General features: G+C 38.2%; 2 protein-coding genes across 2 annotated transcripts; one reads left to right on the top strand and one right to left on the bottom strand.

Moving 5' to 3' along the window:
- On the bottom strand, window positions 1-8,513 carry LOC138327392 (transforming growth factor-beta-induced protein ig-h3-like). The gene is made up of 6 exons (XM_069273456.1): window positions 8,192-8,513; window positions 7,464-7,672; window positions 6,978-7,179; window positions 6,354-6,452; window positions 5,932-6,045; window positions 1-189 (listed from the first exon to the last, which is right to left on the bottom strand). Exons 1-6 carry the CDS (start codon window positions 8,496-8,498, stop codon window positions 62-64), a joined length of 1,059 nt encoding a protein of 352 aa, XP_069129557.1. The 5' UTR covers window positions 8,499-8,513; the 3' UTR covers window positions 1-61.
- Window positions 8,514-8,858: 345 nt separating this feature from the next.
- LOC138327393 (transforming growth factor-beta-induced protein ig-h3-like) lies at window positions 8,859-18,107 on the top strand. The gene is made up of 6 exons (XM_069273457.1): window positions 8,859-9,071; window positions 10,557-10,774; window positions 13,541-13,727; window positions 16,546-16,644; window positions 17,191-17,304; window positions 17,943-18,107. Exons 1-6 carry the CDS (start codon window positions 8,924-8,926, stop codon window positions 18,068-18,070), a joined length of 894 nt encoding a protein of 297 aa, XP_069129558.1. The 5' UTR covers window positions 8,859-8,923; the 3' UTR covers window positions 18,071-18,107.
- Window positions 18,108-22,428: the final 4,321 nt, after the last annotated feature.

Genomic DNA, 22,428 nt, shown 5'->3' with positions numbered 1-22,428 from the left:
TGATGTTCTCCCTTTTATTTGTTGTTTGTACACACGTCGTTACATAAAATACAGAAAACAATTATCCAACAATAGACGAGAAAAGTGTACTAGGGATGAGCACGTGACTGATCACGTGAACAACGCCATCTTCAGCCTCGATGTCAGTTTCTTGTAATGTCGCTACATTGTTGAGCTTCGCCGTGCCATCTGTGGGTATAAGATAACAGGCAGTGTTTATATCTTAATCAGGTTATCAATATATATAGGATCTTACATGAGTGTTCATTTTATATGAAATCTTATGAAACGAGTCTAAGAGTTTTAATTTTGCGAGCCTTGGGGAGCAAACATTAAAACCTGGAGACGAGTTTCATAAAATCTCATATGAAACGAACACAAATTTAAGATACGTTTTATCACATAAATACGAAAACCTACATGAAAAGAATTTTACGTCAAAATGTATTCCGAAAATCCGGCGGAGGCCGCCATTTTGTCTCGCTGTCCTCGTAATCCTGATGTCACGTCGATTTTCCTAACGTCATTTTATTGTTTCTGTCTGACGTCACAATGGATTTCCAGCTAATGAAAATCGCCCAAGGTCATATTGCACTAGTGACATATCGCAAAAATATTACACGGGCGAAATCATTGGATATCAGGTGAATTATGTGATGAACTGGTTTACCTTTTCAAAGCTTCTGACATCAGCTATATCTGATATGCACAAGGAAAGATTGTTGATTCAGACAATCATCCACAAAACCCAACGTTTTCATGTTAATTTGTTTCACAAAAGTTATATTATAGCTTTGAACTTGGTGACCATATAAAAAAACATGATCATCTGCATTACAACACCATTGTAAAGGAAAGAATCCGAATATAGGTACTTGTCGAAGGACACCGACTTAACGTATAAGTTATGGTAGATAGTGTTTATGTTGTGATGTAAATGATGACACCTGTAATACTTTAGTACACATCACAATGAAAGCTATTTGTAATACTGGCCATCGTACTGACCTGCATCAACAGTGTGTGTGATGGAGTACTGACCTGTATCAACAGTGAGTGTGGTGGAGTACTGACCTGTATCGACAGTGAGTGTGATGGAGTACTGACCTGTATCAACAGTGTGATGGAGTACTGACCTGTACCAACAGTGAGTGTGGTGGAGTACTGACCTGTATCGACAGTGAGTGTGATGGAGTACTGACCTGTATCAACAGTGAGTGTGGTGGAGTACTGACCTGTACCAACAGTGAGTGTGATGGAGTACTGACCTGTATCAACAGTGAGTGTGGTGGAGTACTGACCTGTATCAACAGTGAGTGTGATGGAGTACTGACCTGTATCAACAGTGAGTGTGATGGAGTACTCACCCGTATCAACAGTGAGTGTGGTGGAGTACTGACCTGTATCGACAGTGAGTGAAGTGGAGTATTGATCTGTATCGACAGCGAGTGTGATGGAGTACTGACCTGTATCAACAGTGAGTGTGGTGGAGTACTGACCTGTATCAACAGTGAGTGTAGTGGAGTACTGATCTGTATCGAAAGCGAGTGTGATGGAGTACTGACCTGTATCAACAGTGAGTGTGATGGAGTACTGACCTGTATCAACAGTGAGTGTGATGGAGTACTGACCTGTATCAACAGTGAGTGTGATGGAGTACTCACCCGTATCAACAGTGAGTGTGGTGGAGTACTGACCTGTATCGACAGTGAGTGAAGTGGAGTATTGATCTGTATCGACAGCGAGTGTGATGGAGTACTGACCTGTATCAACAGTGAGTGTGGTGGAGTACTGACCTGTATCAACAGTGAGTGTAGTGGAGTACTGATCTGTATCGAAAGCGAGTGTGATGGAGTACTGACCTGTATCAACAGTGAGTGTGGTGGAGTACTGACCTTTATCAACAGTGTGATGGAGTACTGACCTGTATACAACAGTGAGTGTGATGGAGTACTGACCTGTATAGACAGTGAGTGTGATGGAGTACTGACCTGTATTAACAGTGAGTGTAATGGAGTACTGACCTGTATCAACAGTGAGTGTGATGGAGTACTGACCTGTATCAACAGTGAGTGTGATGGAGTACAGACCTGTAACAACAGTGAGTGTGATGGAGTACTGATCTGTGTCGACAGTGAGTGTGATGGAGTACTGACCTGTATCAACAGTGAGTGTGGTGGAGTACTGACCTGTATCGACAGTGAGTGTGATGGAGTACTGACCTGTATCGACAGTGAGTGTGATGGAGTACTGACCTGTATCAACAGTGAGTGTGGTGGAGTACTGACCTGTTTCAACAGTGAGTGTGGTGGAGTACTGACCTGTATCGACAGTGAGTGTGATGGAGTACTGACCTGTATCAACAGTGAGTGTGATGGAGTACTGACCTGTATCAACAGTGAGTGTGATGGAGTACTGACCTGTATCGACAGTGAGTGTGATGGAGTACTGACCTGTATCAACAGTGAGTGTGATGCAGTACTGACCTGTATCGACAGAGAGTGTGATGGAGTACTGACCTGTATCAACAGTGAGTGTGATGGAGTACTGACCTGTATCAACAGTGAGTGTGATGGAGTACTGACCTGTATCGACAGTGAGTGTGATGGAGTACTGACCTGTATCAACAGTGAGTGTGATGGAGTACTGACCTGTATCAACATTGTGATGGAGTACTGACCTCTATCGACAGTGAGTGTGATGGAGTACTGACCTGTATCAACAGTGAGTGTGATGGAGTACTGACCTGTATCAACAGTGAGTGTGATGGAGTACTGACCTGTATCAACAGTGAGTGTGGTGGAGTACTGACCTGTATCAACAGTGAGTGTGGTGGAGTACTGACCTGTATCAACAGTGAGTGTGATGGAGTACTGACCTGTATCGACAGTGAGTGTGGTGGAGTACTGACCTGTATCAACAGTGATTGTGATGGAGTACTGACCTGTATCAACAGTGAGTGTGGTGGAGTACTGACCTGTATCAACAGTGAGTGAAGTGGAGTACTGACCTGTATCGACAGTGAGTGTGATGGAGGTCTGACCTGTATCAACAGTGATTGTGATGGAGTACTGACCTGTATCAACAGTGTGATGGAGTACTGACCTGTATCAACAGTGAGTGTGATGGAGTACTGACCTGTATCGACAGTGAGTGTGATGGAGTACTGACCTGTATCAACAGTGTGATGGAGTACTGATCTGTATCTACAGTGAGTGTGATGGAGTACTGACCTGTATCGACAGTGAGTGTGATGGAGTACTGACCTGTATCAACAGTGAGTGTGATGGAGTACTGACCTGTATCAACAGTGAGTGTGATGGAGTACTGACCTGTATAAATAGTGAATGTGATGGAGTACTGACCTGTATCGACATTGAGTGTAGTGGAGTACTGATCTGTATCGACAGCGAGTGAGATGGAGTACTGACCTGTATCAACAGTGAGTGTGATGGAGTACTGACCTGTATCAACAGTGAGTGTGGTGGAGTACTGACCTGTATCAACAGTGAGTGTGATGGAGTACTGACCTGTATCAACAGTGAGTGTGATGGAGTGCTGACCTGTATCAACAGTGAGTGTGATGGAGTACTGACCTGTTTCAACAGTGAGTGTGATGGAGTACTGACCTGTATCAACAGTGAGTGTGATGGAGTACTGACCTGTATCAACAGTGAGTGTGATGGAGTACTGACCTGTATCGACAGTGAGTGTGATGGAGTACTGACCTGTATCAACAGTGATTGTGATGGAGTACTGACCTGTACCAACAGTGAGTGTGGTGGAGTACTGACCTGTATCGACAGCGAGTGTGATGGAGTACTGACCTGTATCGACAGTGAGTGTGATGGAGTACTGACCTGTTTCAACAGTGTGATGGAGTACTGACCTGTACCAACAGTGAGTGTGATGGAGTACTGACCTGTATCGACAGTGAGTGTGATGGAGTACTGACCTGTATCGACAGTGAGTGTGATGGAGTACTGACCTGTATCAACAGTGAGTGTGATGGAGTACTGACCTGTATCGACAGTGAGTGTGGTGGAGTACTGACCTGTATCAACAGTGAGTGTAGTGGAGTACTGATCTGTATCGACAGCGAGTGTGATGGAGTACTGACCTGTATCAACAGTGAGTGTGATGGAGTACTGACCTGTATCAACAGTGAGTGTGATGGAGTACTGACCTGTATCAACAGTAAGTGTGATGGAGTACTGACCTGTATCAACAGTGAGTGAGATGGAGTACTGACCTGTATCGACAGTGAGTTTGGTGGAGTACTGACCTGTACCAACAGTGAGTGTAGTGGAGTACTGACCTGTACCAACAGTGAGTGTGGTGGAGTACTGACCTGTATCAACAGTGAGTGTAGTGGAGTACTGATCTGTATCGACAGCGAGTGTGATGGAGTACTGACCTGTATCAACAGTGAGTGTGATGGAGTACTGACCTGTATCAACAGTGAGTGTGATGGAGTACTGACCTGTATCAACAGTGAGTGTGATGGAGTACTGACCTGTATCAACAGTGAGTGAGATGGAGTACTGACCTGTATCGACAGTGAGTTTGGTGGAGTACTGACCTGTACCAACAGTGAGTGTGGTGGAGTACTGACCTGTACCAACAGTGAGTGTGGTGGAGTACTGACCTGTATCAACAGTGAGTGTGGTGGAGTACTGACCTGTACCAACAGTGAGTGTGATGGAGTACTGACCTGTATCGACAGTGAGTGTGGTGGAGTACTGACCTGTACCAACAGTGAGTGTGATGGAGTACTGACCTGTATCAACAGTGAGTGAAGTGGAGTATTGATCTGTATCGACAGCGAGTGTGATGGAGTACTGACCTGTATCAACAGTGAGTGTGGTGGAGTACTGACCTGTATCAACAGTGAGTGTAGTGGAGTACTGATCTGTATCGACAGCGAGTGTGATGGAGTACTGACCTGTATCAACAGTGAGTGTGGTGGAGTACTGACCTTTATCAACAGTGTGATGGAGTACTGACCTGTATCAACAGTGAGTGTGATGGAGTACTGACCTGTATCAACAGTGAGTGTGGTGGAGTACTGACCTGTATCAACAGTGAGTGTGATGGAGTACTGACCTGTATCGACAGTGAGTGTGATGGAGTACTGACCTGTATCGACAGTGAGTGTGATGGAGTACTGACCTGTATCAACAGCGAGTGTGATGGAGTACTGACCTGTATCAACAGTGAGTGTGATGGAGTACTGACCTGTATAAATAGTGAATGTGATGGAGTACTGACCTGTATCAACAGTGAGTGTGATCGAGTACTGACCTGTATCAACAGTGAGTGTGATGGACTACTGAACTGTTTCAACAGTGAGTGTGGTGGAGTACTGACCTGTATCGACAGTGAGTGTGATGGAGTACTGACCTGTATAGACAGTGAGTGTGATGGAGTACTGACCTGTATCGACAGTGAGTGTGATGGAGTACTGACCTGTATCAACAGTGAGTGTGGTGGAGTACTGACATGTATCAACAGTGAGTGTGATGGAGTACTGACCTGTATCAACAGTGAATGTGATGGAGTACTGAACTGTTTCAACAGTGAGTGTGGTGGGGTACTGACCTATATCGACAGTGAGTGTGATGGAGTACTGACCTGTATCAACAGTGAGTGTTATGGAGTACTGAACTGTTTCAACAGTGAGTGTGATGGAGTACTGACCTATATCGACAGTGAGTGTGATGGAGTACTGACCTGTATAGACAGTGAGTGTGATGGAGTACTGACCTGTATCGACAGTGAGTGTGGTGGAGTACTGACCTGTATCAACAGTGAGTGTGATGGAGTACTGACCTGTATCGACAGTGAGTGTGATGGAGTACTGACCTGTATCAACAGTGAGTGTGATGGAGTACTGACCTGTATCAACAATGAGTGTGATGGAGTACTGACCTGTATCGACAGTGAGTGTGATGGAGTGACCAGTGTACATAGTGCTTATGCGGCCGCTGTGATCAAGAGATTGCTCGTGCAGGGTTCCTCGATGAATGTGATAATCCACCAATCCTGTCGGGAAAATGTTACATTGTCTTTTAGTGAAACTAAATATGACATGGTATACAATTGGAATCAAAACATATTTTGTAATTGTAAACACACATTAATATATTCGTTCGTATTATTTCTTTTGTGTATTGCACGTTCATTATGCTTTGTAATTTCAAAACATGGCATAAACCCATAGCTTTGGTAGCATAATCACATTAAACTCCATCCTTACATTTCATAACACCATACAGTCACGTGCATTCTATTCACGTGGTATGACACAATGTATATCCATATGCATAAGTAATCTAAGGAAATTTACTTACGGCGTGCGAGTGAGTAGCTAGACTTGATCTTTTGGAGGATAGAGGGGTCTAGAGAATTAATGGCAGCATTGCTGGGAGCAAACACGGTGTATCTTGTACCTGGTAACAAAAGTGTCAAATTAGCAGAGTGTATTGCAAAATAAAATTGTAACAATTGTAATGTTAGAATGTAATTAAAGTGAACAGTCGGGCAAGGATGGCTAAAGTCGGTAAAAATGGTGTGAATGTATCCAGTATAATTTCTTATGAAATGGAAAAATAAAATCTCTCGTCAAAATCTGTCTGCGTACGAAGAAATTGATTTAAAGTATGGGGATTCTAAAACGTCCTCCCGGCTCACTATGTCCGTGGTTACATTTCCACGCAGCCTCACTTTCAATGCTTTCAACTTTTCTTTACTTTAATGGTCAGAACTGGGAAACTAAGCAGAACTTGACCGTCGTATTAATATGTGAGAACTTTTGGAAGGCCAATGAACGCATTTAGACTGGTTTTCTTTGCCCGACTATTCACTTTAAGTAAATTAAATCAAGCTATTTGTCTATCATTAGTTATTGTTAATGGTTACATTTTGTCATAGTTATAGAGCCAGATAAGGGCAGTAAAACTTGTATTGAATCCTACCAGAAGTCCTGTTCAAAACGCTTTCTAGATTGGCAACCTTGACGATTTCGAGGAACTCGCTGATGTTGTAATCGGGGTTCATCAAAATCTGGTCGATGGTTCCCTCGGGGACATTGAGAACCTCATCTACAAGGTAGATAACTCCGTTGGTTCCCTGAAGTACGTCTGTTGACACAACCTTGGCTTGGTTGAAGAAAATTTGCTGTGATAGTAAAGTCAAATGACATGTAAGCTATTCACACGTTTATAATTATATTTTAATAAGATAATATTGAATTAATACAAAAAATACTATTCATCTCTATAACTATCAATTTATATCTGTTCAAATGTAGTTACCAGTGCATCTAATAACTGCGTACCTACTCGTTGTTAACCAATGAAATTATATCAAATTTTGAATTATTTTAGACTCTGGTTTGGAATAGATCCAAACTTGCAAATGGTTTTTTGATTACCATATAATGAATGATAAGTAAAGCTTACACCTCCGGTCATATACACACGGATGGAGTGGCCATTCAAACTAGTCAAGACTTGACCGGATCTGAGGTCAAAGGTGAAGATCTCTCCCTTGACTACGTGGTACTGAAGAACGTTAGCCAGTTCATTGGGATTAGCGGTAAGGTTGGCAGCCACATCACTTGGGAGTTTGGCAAAGGCGGAGTCGACAGGGGCGATAATGGTAAAAGGACCTAGGGATTATTATACAAATGTTAAAAGGAAGGCAATAAATACACGTGGATATATCCCTATTTATTTTAGGACAGAAACATATATGTATCATTTATTTATTTATACTTTTGAACATAGTTTAAACCTCATCACAAAAACAACACTATTAGGATAATTATTGTGATAAAGTAATAATTTTAATGTAATTCTGTGCCTCCATCACTGACTTGTGATCAAGTAATAGTTTTAATGTAATCATGTGCCTCCATCACTTTCTGATTCCTTCCGAAGATGTATTTTATAGCCACCTGGACATGGCTTATCCAAAATGATTGTTCTATTTCTGTTACCAAGTCTTTGATGCTCCCTTTGTAAACTTACAAACTATGAAAATGTCCAGTACCGATGTTGCCCTTTGATGCTGTATATTACTATAAGTTTATTACAATGACAACACGTTATAATAGAAATATAGAACCTTTTCATATCCAGTTAGATTGTTAACTATACCGAACGCCATGGTATCCAGAATTGCTTACCTTGATCCCTAATGACATCAGTTAACCCCGCGGTGGCCAGAAATTGTGTGAGGGTTGTTGCATTGTTGGCGTTAGCTAGGTCCACCAGATTCAGCTGGGTGGCAGCAGCCAGGGACAGAACGGACAGGACAATTACACAGATCTTCATCTTCAGGGGACACGACTCGGCTCGGCTACAACGGCCAAAGAAATGGACAACCCCTGCCATGCCACATATGCCAGTTTCACGGATGACGTCACTGTTCCAATCCTTATCTGGCGAGGTCATAATACAGTATTTTTGACCTCTGAAGATAAAGCGTTCCATAGCCAATCCTAACGTTATATAATTATCTTCATGGTACACGCACAGCATTTCGTAATGTAGGGCAAAACAAATAGCCACAGTTAGGGTGTGATATGGGAACCCGGACAATGAGATGATAACCTACGTAATCCAAATAGGTTATGGCTGACATTTCTTTTGGAAAGTTTAGTGATGAAAGAATTATGAAAAAGTCCACTGATTCAGTTATTTATCAATATAATAAATCTAGAATGTGCAACTTTCAAAACCGAATTCTATTTTTAAATGAATGTTCTAATTTTTGTCATCACATTTAGAACATTTTCATGTTTTTGATGTCACGGGTTCGTGACCCTTAGGTTGACCCCGATAAAGGAGTGATAAGGCCTATCAGAGGACAGTGCCACACCAGACCTCTCTTCGGCTCCGCCATTCCTACCGACACCATGCTGCTTCTACTTGCTCTCGTTCTGCCCTGTGTCCTCGCCCAAACTAACCAGACCATTATAGATTGTCTGAAGGCCAGCTCCCGGGAACAAGTACTGGTCCAACTCATCGAACAGGCTGGACTCACAGATGTACTCGCTACAGGAGGTATGTACGTGATTAGAACAGTGGTGTAATTTCTATAATTGAAAGGTAATCAATTGTCAGGTTTTTTTAATAATATCAAACTTATAAATGTAACTGTAACATTGACTCTTCTTAACCAGTCAGTCCTAAAACCCAACATTATACAACTTAAATCTTCATAAGATTCACAGATGCTAGAGACATTAGTCATTTTTAAATGTATGCCAATGATTGCTTTCCTCTTCGGCAAATAAAAGGAGCATGTATTAAGGTAAATGTCTAATTTGTTTTTTTTAATGATATATCGGTACCTTGTTTAAACATATTGGGATATTTTTTCAATATCATTGCACCTTTCAAGTGACAGAATTATAGCAAATATAAGTGCAATGAGCATCATATATAATATGCTGCAGTCCCAGTAATGTTTGTTATCATCAGTAGAAGGCATGTAGGTTTAGAATAATGATGTATAAGAAAACTTGACGTGGCAATTTGAAATATCTTTGAATGCTGAGTATGCTTCGAAAAATTTCCGTCAGCCTGGAAACTATGGTTTATGCAATGATATTATCAAAAGATCATTGAATATTTTCACTATTTATATGAATATTTTTTACCTTTGGAGTCGTACACAAAACAACAAAGAATTACAGAAATTCAGCATTATTAGTTAGAATGTTATAATGACTTCATCTTTCTTATATCGAATTTATCCCTATTAAGACTCCTTCTGGAGGCTCTTTTATATTCGGGTGTTTAAACGATGAATCCCTACTCGAGCCTTCTAAACTTTAATAAAATTTAAGAAAATCAACTCAGGTTGACCTACCTCTTGTAAGGTTCGATTACAGAAATAATTCAACAGCAGTGTTTCCCATACTGGCACACATCGCTAGTGGAGATATTTTTCTATCAAAACGCACATATATTATTTAGTGACATGTATTGTAAACAAAGAACCATCTCATTTTGTAAACGATGTCTTGTTCGATCTCTACTTTGAGCAGCCATTTTGAAAGACCCTCGCTGTCATGTGACCGCTATAGTCCGTTTCAATAAAAGTCATTACCTGTATAACGTTATTTCATTCAATATAATAGGCATTATCTGGAACGCACTATATTGATCACGTGACAGCGAGGGAATTTCAAAATGACTGCTCTAAGCAAGAAATTGACTTGATTTCCAGAATAAATTTTAGAAGGCTCGAGTAGGGATTCCGACGAGAGACATCCATCAAACGTCTGAACATAAAAGAGCCTCGAGGATGGTCTCAATAGGGATTAATATCGAATCACAAACATTCTTTGGTATATATTATTGGATATAAAGTTAACAATTGACGTAATAATGACACCCATGTAACATCTAACAAGGGATACTGACAGATAATGATTGTTAAGATCCATTCATTGTCTTTTCTAACTTTTTCACTCCCCTTTCCATATAGCTCCAGTTTTCACATCAATTTTCAATATGACATGCGAAGTTTTGTGTTTGTAGGCCCATTCACACTATTCGCGCCAGACGATGCCGCCATCACCAGCCTCCCGTCAGCCATGCTCGCCAATCTTAAGAATGACACCAACGCCCTAGCAGATGTCCTCAAGTACCATGTGGTCAGCGGCACTTTCAAAATGGTGGACTTGAAAGCCAACGAGATGATGCTGGAGACACTGACTGGGGACCAGCTCAGAATCAACGACTACATGTTCAACCACGTAAATCATTTACATATGGCTTCTTACCTATTTCTTTCACATTTGTATATAGCTTCTTACTTCTTTCCATCACATTTACATATAGTTTCTTACTTCTTTCCTTCACATTTACTTATGGCTTCTTACTTCTTTCCATCACATATAGGGATTAGATTTCGCTTTTATGTTAACCATGCTTGTATGGAGCAATTCCTCTAAGAATATAAAAGCGAAATCCAATCCCTTTATTTACACTCACACTACTTTTTATTTATATTTTATGCATTGAAATCGTCATTTGAAAGTGATGTGATTATTCAATAAATTCGGTCAAAAATAATAGGAGCTTACTCAATTGATCAGCGAATGAAGACTCTTCACGTAAGATAGAATTATTCATCCGCGACAACAACAAAAATCAATATTTTAGTGTAAAATAAACATGACAAACAAAGTAAATTACAGAGATAATTTTATTTAATCAGATCAGAACTTTAAATATATATTCAATTTTGCTAAAAGTTAATATATAGCGTAATGACATAAAGTATTTGTACTCGGCCACGTGTATGAACTCGGTGACCATTATTGTGCAGCGAGGCGCAGCTAACGCACGCTTACACACTGGAGTTTGCCGAAGTTGTCAAAACACCGGTGTTCAAGTAGCTAAATTTGTTTGAGATTGTCGTCTGACTTGACGATATTATATCCATGGGAGCTATGTGATTATATAATCTAAGCTTAGATCAAACGCCATCGATAAATGGAACAACTTCATTTGTGTTCGATGGATACAATGTATTTGTGGTGACGCGTAACTGTCAACACGTGGATTACTAGCGGTGCATGTTTATAATACACACGATTAAATACTCAAAGAATAAAGACAAGAGGATATGTTTATAACTGAACTCTGTCAAAGGGTCTCGCGCCCGTCCGACCCAAAGACTCGATCGCAAGACGAACACAGACACAGAGGTAATGTTTACATTTGACATCCATCATTTTTAACAAAGATGAAAGCACTGCATGTCGCCCCTGTCGGGATATTTTTTCCCGTTTCTTTATACAATTGGTGATTTTAAAAATGTTTGTATCATATATAAATATAAAACATATATATATCGTTTACATTATTCCAAATTTCTATGAAAAACCATTGTATACATGTAATGTTGCGTCAAAATGTAAACAAAGCCATGTGTTTCTTTAAAAAAGTAGCCCCTTTACGATGCATAGAACATTTTCATACGCAAGTTCAAAGTTCAATGTTACCATGCAGTAATGGTAAGCAAATCGGCTAGAACTTGTGTATAGTGATCAAGCCTATTAAGTGTAAATATTTACATATGGCTTCTTACTTCCTTCCTTCACATTTACATATGGCTTCTTACTTCATTCTTTCACATTTAGATATGACTTCTTACTTCTTTCTTTTACAATTAAATATGGCTTCTTACTTCCTTCCTTCACATTTACATATGGCTTCTTACTTCCTTCCTTCACATTTACATATGGCTTCTTACTTCCTTCCTTCACATTTACATATGGCTTCTTACTTCCTTCCTTCACATTTACATATGGCTTCTTATTTCATTCTTTCACATTTAGATATGACTTCTTACTTCTTTCTTTTACAATTACATATGGATTCCTACTTATTTCTTTTACAATTACATATGGCTTCTTACTTATTTCCTTTACAATTACATATGGCTTCTTACCTATTTCCTTTACAATTACATATGGCTTCTTACCTATTTCCTTTACAATTACATATGGCTTCTTACCTATTTCCTTTACAATTACATATGGCTTCTTACCTATTTCCTTTACAATTACATATGGCTTCTTACTGATTTCCTTTACAATTACATATGGCTTCTCTTACTGATTTCCTTTACAATTACATATGGCTTCTTACCTGTTTCCTTTACAATTACATATGGCTTCTTACCTATTTCCTTTACATTACATATGGCTTCTTACTATTTCCTTTACAATTACATATGGCTTCTTACCTATTTCCTTTACAATTACATATGGCTTCTTACCTATTTCCTTTACAATTACATATGGCTTCTTACCTATTTCCTTTACAATTACATATGGCTTCTTACCTATTTCCTTTACAATTACATATGGCTTCTTACTTATTTCCTTTACAATTACATATGGCTTCTTACCTATTTCCTTTACAATTACATATGGCTTCTTACCTATTTCCTTTACAATTACATATGGCTTCTTACCTATTTCCTTTACAATTACATATGGCTTCTTACCTATTTCCTTTACAATTACATATGGCTTCTTACCTATTTCCTTTACAATTACATATGGCTTCTTACCTATTTCCTTTACAATTACATATGGCTTCTTACCTATTTCTTTTACAATTACATATGGCTTCTTACCTATTTCTTTTACAATTACATATGGCTTCTTACTTCTTTACATCACATTTACAAATGGTTTGCTACTTCTTTTCTTCATAAGCTTCTTGGCACTGAATAATGCTTATGTCCAATTTAAGTCAAATAGGTTTTATTGTGTATAAAACAAATTGGAGTATTCAAGTATACAAATTTTTACTTCCAAATTATAATCAACTCGAATTATTGAATGATAAATTGACATGGCGTCCAGCATATGTTAAGAATATAGGTTTTAGGTTTATCATCTATTGTACACAGCATTTATTTCCTGACGAGTTCAAGAAGAAGAATAGCGCAGTCTCTATTTGAAGGTATCAATATTCTAATGTATCATTCAATCTTCTAACAGAAAGTTACCATAGAAGGCGCCACCGTCACCTATGTAGATAAAGTATGCAGTAATGGAGTCATCCACCGTATCAACAGAGTCCTGACTCCCCCTAAGGGAACTGTTGTCGACGTACTTACGGATGACGGAAACTTCAACACCCTTATTGCTGCTGCCCAGGCGGCAGGTTTAGTCGACGCTCTTCAAGGTATGCTCATTATTGCAAAGCATTACCGTCTATAGGTGGTCCTGCAGGCAGGGCGTTAGAACTGTACCTGCTGCCCCTATTGCATGATCGTAAAAGACGACTAAATTTAGGATATTATTATTTCTCTTCTCCCTAACTGACTTTGTTCTTCCTAGCATCTCCCTTGACAATACCTCACTTTTGGCCTACTGTTGAGTGCTTGCCCCTGTGAGGTAAGTTCTGGGTTCTGTACCCTGGTCGAGACACGCCAAAGTCTGTAAATGTGGTAGTTTCTGCTCCTACTTAGCGCTCAGCATTAAGGGAGTGGCCAACCGGTTCGCCCGTTGTCAGTATAATGTGACCGGATGGGGTGTTGCTTGGTGTCTTCGGCGGCAAACTTCAGTGATATAGCACTATAAAAAGGGCAATAGTTACACTATGCAAGAGGACACAACACGAATATATACCGCAGTCTCCCAAAACACGCACTTCGCACTTCTCATGTGTACACGCTACACACCGCATATATTGAAGACCGTCCTAACATGACCATGGCTGTTAAAAGGTCGTTAAAATAATCGAACAAATAAACAAACAAATATTGTGAACAAGAAAACATGCATTTAAATACCAATATCAATGCATTGATACATTGCAATGAAAAGTCATCTAACATATCAACCATCAAGAAGTGAAAATGCCTGAAAAGTGTCATCTCGCCGGTATCTCACCAGTCCAATATCATTGGAAAGCTATAGTTGGCTTATATAGATATAAATGGTTAAAGTCATACGTGTGATTGCGTTAGCATGTGTATATAAAATAGTATGTCCTAGTTTCTAGTAATAAGGGCGCAGCCCTTCGTGCCCGAAGCACTTCTAAGGTAACAGATACACGGAAATATTAGAAAAAACACAATTCCCAAAATTCAATCCTACACACTGACAGCTTCAGTTTGCGGCCGCCATTTTTTCAATCATATGGGGAGGTTGTGCGTTGCTCCTGTATTGCTCTCCCCAGTAGATATATATTTAACTAATGCAAATGCATAACAGGAGTAATTAAACATTTTTTATTATTTTCTTAAAAATAATTATAACACTTTGAAAATAAAAAGCTATGAATGCAGTCAAAATATCCACCAATACGAAGATGAGCACAAGGAATCATGACGTCACATAACGTCAACAAATGGCGCGAAATCATAGGATTCGCATACGCATAAATGTTCGACTATTTTGCAACGGATGATTCTCTGAAGGATTTTACATGGAACTGGTGATAGGCTAATTGGTCTATAGGAGTCGGTTGATCCTTTCTTGTCGATTAGACAAACATTAGCAGATGTTCATTGAGATGGTACTATTCCTTCATCCATTAATTTCTTAAAAATGATAGTTAGCGGTTTAACTAGGGTGTCTTTTGTTTTCACTTTCAGTTTCGGATGGATTCTGTCTGGTCCTGCTGATTTGTTTGATTTCTGTTTCGAAACTGTTTTCTGTCTCTGTTTTGTTAACACCAACTCTTCTGTAATTTCGACGTTTTCTAATGGGAGTGTAAAATTTCGGCTAGGAAATGGAGCTAGTTCTATGACTTCATCTTCTACAAAGACACTTACAAAGAATTCATTCATTACTTCTGCTGTTTCTGCATCAGACTCTGTGGATTCTGCATCAGACTCTGTGGATTCTGCATCAGTCTCTGTGGATTCTGCATCAGTCTCTGTGGATTCTGCATCAGACTCTGTGGATTCTGCATCAGACTCTGTGGATTCTGCATCAGTCTCTGTGGATTCTGCATCAGTCTCTGTGGATTCTGCATCAGTCTCTGGATTCTGCACTCTTGTAATTGTTGATCTGGTTTTAGTTTTGATCTTACGTAGTTCCAAAAGCGTTTGGGATTTTCCTATGTATTATCTGCAATGGAACAATCATATACCCTTTGTGATCTTTGTAGTGACGTTGTAGCATTATTTCTGGCGATTTTGTAAAGTTGGTAGTTATTATTCGATTTGCAATGAAGACAATTTTCCCATGCCTAATGCTTTTCCGGACAACATTAGTTGCCTCACGATCTATGTATGGTTTGCAGTGTTCATTGATATGTTTCTTGTATACTGGAATGTGTTTTTTTTTTGTACTGGTAGCTAGAATATCCACAAGATTATTCCAATATTCATCTGTATACATACTTGCATTTACATCGATGACATGTTCAATCAACTCATCATTGATTGCTTTATTGTCGCCTTTGTGGAAGTTACGTTTTTCGGTATTAGATTCCAAATTTTCTGAGTAACATGTCAAGTTGAATTCCAGTAAAAGGTGGTCAGTTTTTCCTAGTCCTGGATTATATTTGATGTCTGTTATCGTGATGGTCCAGCAGTGACAGTTTTTGGTTTTCTCTTATTCTGGTAGGTTTCTTGACAGTCTTGACTAGCTTCTAACAACCATGTGGTTATATGAAGCTCACCTACAAAGGATGTATTAGCATCCCAGTCAAATAGGAAATAAATACGGCAGCCGCTGTAACTGTTACCTTGACAAAGAAAACATGTCACATCTGCTTATGCATTAATTTATACAACACACCCTGGGTGAATTAAGAATTCTGATTAAAGAATTTGGTCAGCAATACGATCTCTCGCCAGTGTTACAGGTGAATAGAAATCGTAAAGCTGGCTTATTAGAAAAAAAAAATATCATCGTCAAATTAAAAAGTTTACGTTTCTACACTCTCATTTACCACCGTTTTCAGTCGGAAGTGTATATTACATTTTGTCCTTTCTTCTGTGTTGGGAAGATTTTAGTTATATTTCTCTTATTTATTTTGTCGACAGAGGGACCCATCACCCTTATGGCACCAACAGATAGTGCATTCGCCCGTCTTGGAAACGCTACCGTATCTAAACTTCTGGCCAACCCTGATGTCTTGGCAGGTAATATATGGTAGCCTAGCTTCAAAGTCAACATATCGAGAATGGTCAAAAGGTGACATCAGACATTACCTAGTATTTATTGCAAAAGATTTTCTCCGGAAACGACATTTTTCTCATTGGTTTACACATTTTATTATCATAACCATTAGCAATAGGATCGAGCACAAGTAATTACAACATTATCAATGACCTCTCCCAAAACAAGTACAATAAATGGCAAAGAAAAGTAAAAGTCAATATAAATAATCATAACTGTTGCAGCATTGTATTCTGAGTTAAAACACCAATATTTACAATTCTTTTCAGTACGGATATTAAATATATACTGCTGGTCTTAATGAAATTATAAAAGCTATTACCAATGTCATGTGTAAGCTTTAGGCTATTCATCATTATGATATAGGGATGGAGACACTCTTAAAATTGAAACATGCCTATTCAAACATCGCTTCTTTTATGTAAATTTAATCGAGATAAATGTTAAAATGAAAATGTAACGTTTGAATGATGATACACAGGAGATATTTCCCGACTACAATATTTCAGAGGTTTTGAAGTACCACGTTCTCCACGGGACTCTGTATTCCGCTGGAATGCACTCCGAGTATCTTAACACACTCGAGCCCAACGATAGAGAGAGGCTGTACGCTTCATTCACAGGTATGGCCATTTTCAGATTTTATTCAACATTAAATGAGTGGCCCTAATTACGCGTAGCTTATTAATCAAGAAAAAAACCTTCGAAATGTGTAAACAAATCAACTGTTTCTGTAATATAACACCATTATTGTGACAAATTTCAATTTTGCTTGTTGATACATTTTTTTAATCAAATCGCATTTTATCGTCGTTTGAAGGGAAAACAAATACGTCACTTATGTAACGTCTCCTCTGAAAGGCGGATAAAACGGCGCAAATATTAAAAAATAATATTAAGTGATTTTGTATGGTTGAATTGAAATGAGCTTTTTTGTAATGGAGATAATCACAAAATAAGCGTTTGCAGCTTATTTTAATTGTGCTCAAAGTTTTGTATGTAAGCTCCATAACATAAAATATTATTAAGATTAATCCTCGAGTAATACCCACTATGGGATTTTCATCAATTTTTATAAACAAACGATTTGAAAAAATCACAATCTGTTTAATTCAATAAATATTGATATTACCGCAAACGTGCATTGAAAATGGAGGTTTTCTTGGTTAGTTCTACGTGGTACGTTTCCCTTTATGCTGATTATGATTTATTAACCGTCCAAAACCAATAATTCCCTCCTGTGATACATTTTCTGTTGCAGGCTACACAGTCTATGTTGACGGAGCCCGAGTGTTGATGAGGGACTTAAGTGCCACAAATGGAGTGGTCCATAAGATCGACCACGTTCTCGTCCCAGCCAGTCTCAAGGCTAAAATCGCCGCGCTTTAATAATGTCACCTTAGAAATACAAAGTTTTAGGATCAAATGACGAGTTGTTTTCATTCCTTTTCTGCAGATTGTGGTAGTATTTAATTCAAATAAGCTAAATGGACCAATGCCTCTGCTGAGCGTAATCGAACATAAGGGTTTTCACTGCGATACTTGAGAAATATGTTATTAAAAATATATAATATGGATTTAAATTGAAATAAACTTGAACTGCATGCTTTTAATTTTCATCTTGTGGCATAATATATATATATGTTATGTATATATATATATAAATATAATATTTTGTGATGTCACCTCGATTTACCGCAATTCCTAAATTCTTGTGAACTTCAGTGACTGGATTCAGGTCATAATTGAGGTCTGCAGTGATAGGTCTCCTTTGCGCATACACCAGATGTGACACAGCACAACCAGCACCGTGAGTGGGAAAACTCATACCAATGAAAAACATTAACATTTATGCCCTCATTAATGTGATATCACCTGTGCCAGAAGGAATAATACTTCATACAATTATGCGAGTTTATGTGCTAAGAAACCGATTCCACCATGTAAAGAACTCCCCTGCTCTGTCAGGTTTGATATCGCAGTGGCACATGAGCTCATCGACATCGAATAATGTATTTTCAAAGACCACAAACGCTTTGGACTGTTTAATGATATTAACAAACACAGGCTTAGCTTAGGTTACATTTGTTACGCATCAGTAGGTGTTGTGTTATATTTTTGAGACGCTGCTAATCCTTATAAAATTGAGGTATAACAATAATTCTTTTTTGCATTTAGGTGACAGCAAATGGCTTTACAGAGTGTGTGCGCTTTAAGGTATGTACGAAGAATGTTGACTTTTTTTTGACGGGGGGGGGGGGGGGGGGGGGGGGGGGGTTATTTTTTGGGGGCTGAAACCTCTTTTAGTGGATTTGGTCTATAATCTGTATTTGCCCCTTCACGCATTCAAGGAAGAGGCGCCGGATTTAAACGCGTACATATATATATATGTAGCTACCATAGACTTCCGTGCACCCACATCATTTTTATGTTCTTTTATAAAAATCTATGAGAACTCATTTCTTTTACCTGGAATGAAAAATAAAATCAAAGGCAGTTATGACGAACTTTTATGTACCAACTATTTTATTTTTACTTCATTATAAGATATGTCGAAATGCATAGACTAGACTATTTGAATTAAACGTTAGCGAGATTATTGTCTATCATACCGTAATGAAATGGCTAGTATTGGCTACATGTAGTAATAATTTACAAGAGTGTCAATTAAATTGTCGAGAAATGAAATGGGTATTCTTCACTAGTGTAGTGATCTAACTTTATGCAAATTACACTTGCATTATAAAAGTAAGTACTTTGTAACTTCGTTCTCAGAATACCAGGAATGTGTTAGAGAGAGGTTTGATACCTAATCATAATTCACTTGGGAGAGAGTAATGAGGTTCAACAGGGAATAAGATTTGCCCTGAATATCTCTTTAGAACAATAATGACACACAGAAACTAAAAAGGGGATCATACCTGAATTATGTGAAATCAATATGCATTGTACATGCTAGCTCTTACATCATCTGTCTGTCTGAACGAGGGGGTGGAGGGGGGGGGGGGGGGCACCACACTTTGCCGTGACTTTTTTTTATATATACACAATGTACATAACCTGTATCGCTGCACATGTACAATGCAGGCTTGTATCATAAACAACGCCAATATCGCTTCGAAATTGTTTGTTAAAATAACATTAGGATGTGGATCACACATATTTTGGTAACAAGTTTACTATGTATAGCTAAAATATACCGCATGCATCTGCACATGGTCCGTATGTGTTGTAAATCGAAAGTGTTTCCATGCATCCCGGTTGGGCCTACTACTATAAATAGATATCGCTGGACCGTCCGTATGATTTGTTTTTTCTTTCTTTTTTTACATATGTCAATTTAAAAAAACACATTATTCTATAAGCAATTAATATCCCTTATAAATGTTCGCTAAAATCTGTGTCCATCTCCATCACACAGGTTCTTATTTTGTACTGATGACGTCAGAGTTAAAATGTACCAGACCGCGATTTCCGTTGAAGTTATTTGCTGATTTGTTGAATCAATAAATAACTTATTTGGGTACGTAAAGAATTATAAAATGAAATATTTTGACCAGTGTTTTCTTGTCTTTTATGATATGTGTAATAAATTGCTAATTTTGATTATCTTATATTAAAATTTGTTTAAGTTTTATGTGTAGTGCACAGGGTACCTATTGCATGTATTTATTCTACGAGAAAATCCCTTTTAGAGTGTATTTCTTTCTATATAATTGGTCATACATAAAATAGAAATAATCAACTACTAAACCTGTGACATACAAGCATTATTTCTCGCTACTTATTAATATTTCGAAACTCAATGTCTTCATGTAATTTCCGCTCCGGCGATTACACAGCCCGACGTCAACAATTTAAAAATACTCGGAATTAGACTAAATTGGCACGATTTTTTAACTCACTGAAAGAGAAAGTGGACATTGCCAAATTAAATTTTTCTTAGAACAAAAGTTCTCCGTTTCTACTGTAGTTTTACAACGTGTAAATAGTATTGCGATAGATCCATAAATGAAGGAGATATGACGAGTTTTCCAACACCGACATGAAAATGCGTAGAAGTTACGACAGGGTAGAGTTGGCGTAGAAGTTACGACAGGGTAGAGATTTTTGACGTAACTTACGAAAGTTCGTAAGTTATGAAGTTTTGTGAAATGCTTAGTAATTCGTAAATATGACTTCCGCAAAAGTTACGAAAATTCGTAAGTTACGAAGCTTTGTGAAACGGTACCCAGAGCTATAAGTATGAATTCCGCTAAAAACGACTCCCAGAACACGTTTATTTGTTTTCGCAAAACAGTTACCATGACAACCGAGCAATATCAGGCAAATAATTTTAGCGTTATTATGTAAACTCTCATTCGATCATTAATATTCTAGGAACGAACTGACATGCCTGTTGTGAATCCTATTTCATTTTATTATTGAAACAAATTTTTGTTTTCAAAATGAAATTATTAATATACTTAGAACTGCAGCAAAAATAAATCAATTATATTTCAATGCATGCAATTTTAGGATCTGGGAAACTGACGGGATCAATAGTTGTAAATATGTTTACTTGGACTTGGAAAGTATGATATAAGGAATGTGTTACACAACCCGTGACGTGGACAGTTGTCTCCCCCATCCATGATGTCGATGGCAGTATATAGTGCAGTGAGGCAGCACTGTTTAGTAGGCAAATGCTATTTACTATATCACAACGAGAAAACTTTACGACAAGACGTCGTCAAATACACTAAAGTCACATTTTTTATTGACGAAGTCGCTATTTCTTTCCATAGAACTTAATTATAGTAGATCTGTAATTGATTAAGAGGGCTATGGCCTGTATGTCACTTAGCTGTATTATTGCACTCTCTGTAGGTATCTTTTACTGATTTCACGATGTTTGCACGTTTCCCTATGAATAGGCATTCCGGTTTTCCACACGTGTTCTCTCTCAAATTTACCCGGCAGTAGTATCCAGTGGATATAAGGGAAGATAATTTGATATTAGCGTTTCCCGGCAAACATTTCCCCGAATGTCGTTGAGCACAGAGTTTAAAAAAAATCAAGTGTACGTTAAAAAACGTTTAAAATCAAATCTTTTATAATAAATGGTAATATCTTACACTGAACCTGGTGGTTTCATAGATAGTTTTTTGTATCCATACATATCTTGGATTGGTTAATATTTGTAGTTTCTTTTAAGAAATATCAGTTTATTAAAGAGAAATTAACATACAGTGTATATACAATGAAAATAAAAATGTTGACATAATTTTACTTACTATAGAGAAAATAAAATAAATAAACAGAAATTGAGAAAAATGTTCATTGTACATGTAAATGTACATATATTAATATTTAAGCGCATTAAGGACAGTGAAGGTGTTTTTGTTTGTTATTCCTTCTATAACCTCACTATTGTTTGATCTATCTATTTAAAATAAAACATCTGTTAAGTACGGTCCTATCAATACACCCAAGCTACTGTTTTGTCTGGGTATTGTTATAATCGCCGTCCAAGTCCCGTACTGGTCTAGGTTATGTTTGATGTCCCGCCACGTCTTTCGTTAATTACTTAATAAAACAAACATGGGGTACATCGGCCGGGGTAATTATCTAGTTAGATAAGCCAGGACGAGTATTACCTGGGGGGTGTCATCCTAATGCGGTTTTATCAAAGATAACCAACTTACATTAAAATATAAAGCGTGGCAAAAGCTCGTAGATAGGTTGTATATGTTACGGTAATGAAA

Source organism: Argopecten irradians, chromosome 7 (genome assembly GCF_041381155.1).
Source record: "Argopecten irradians isolate NY chromosome 7, Ai_NY, whole genome shotgun sequence".
Lineage (NCBI taxonomy): Eukaryota > Metazoa > Mollusca > Bivalvia > Pectinida > Pectinidae > Argopecten > Argopecten irradians.
Note: the sequence above shows the minus strand (reverse complement) of the source record. Positions and strands in the feature narration are given on the sequence as shown.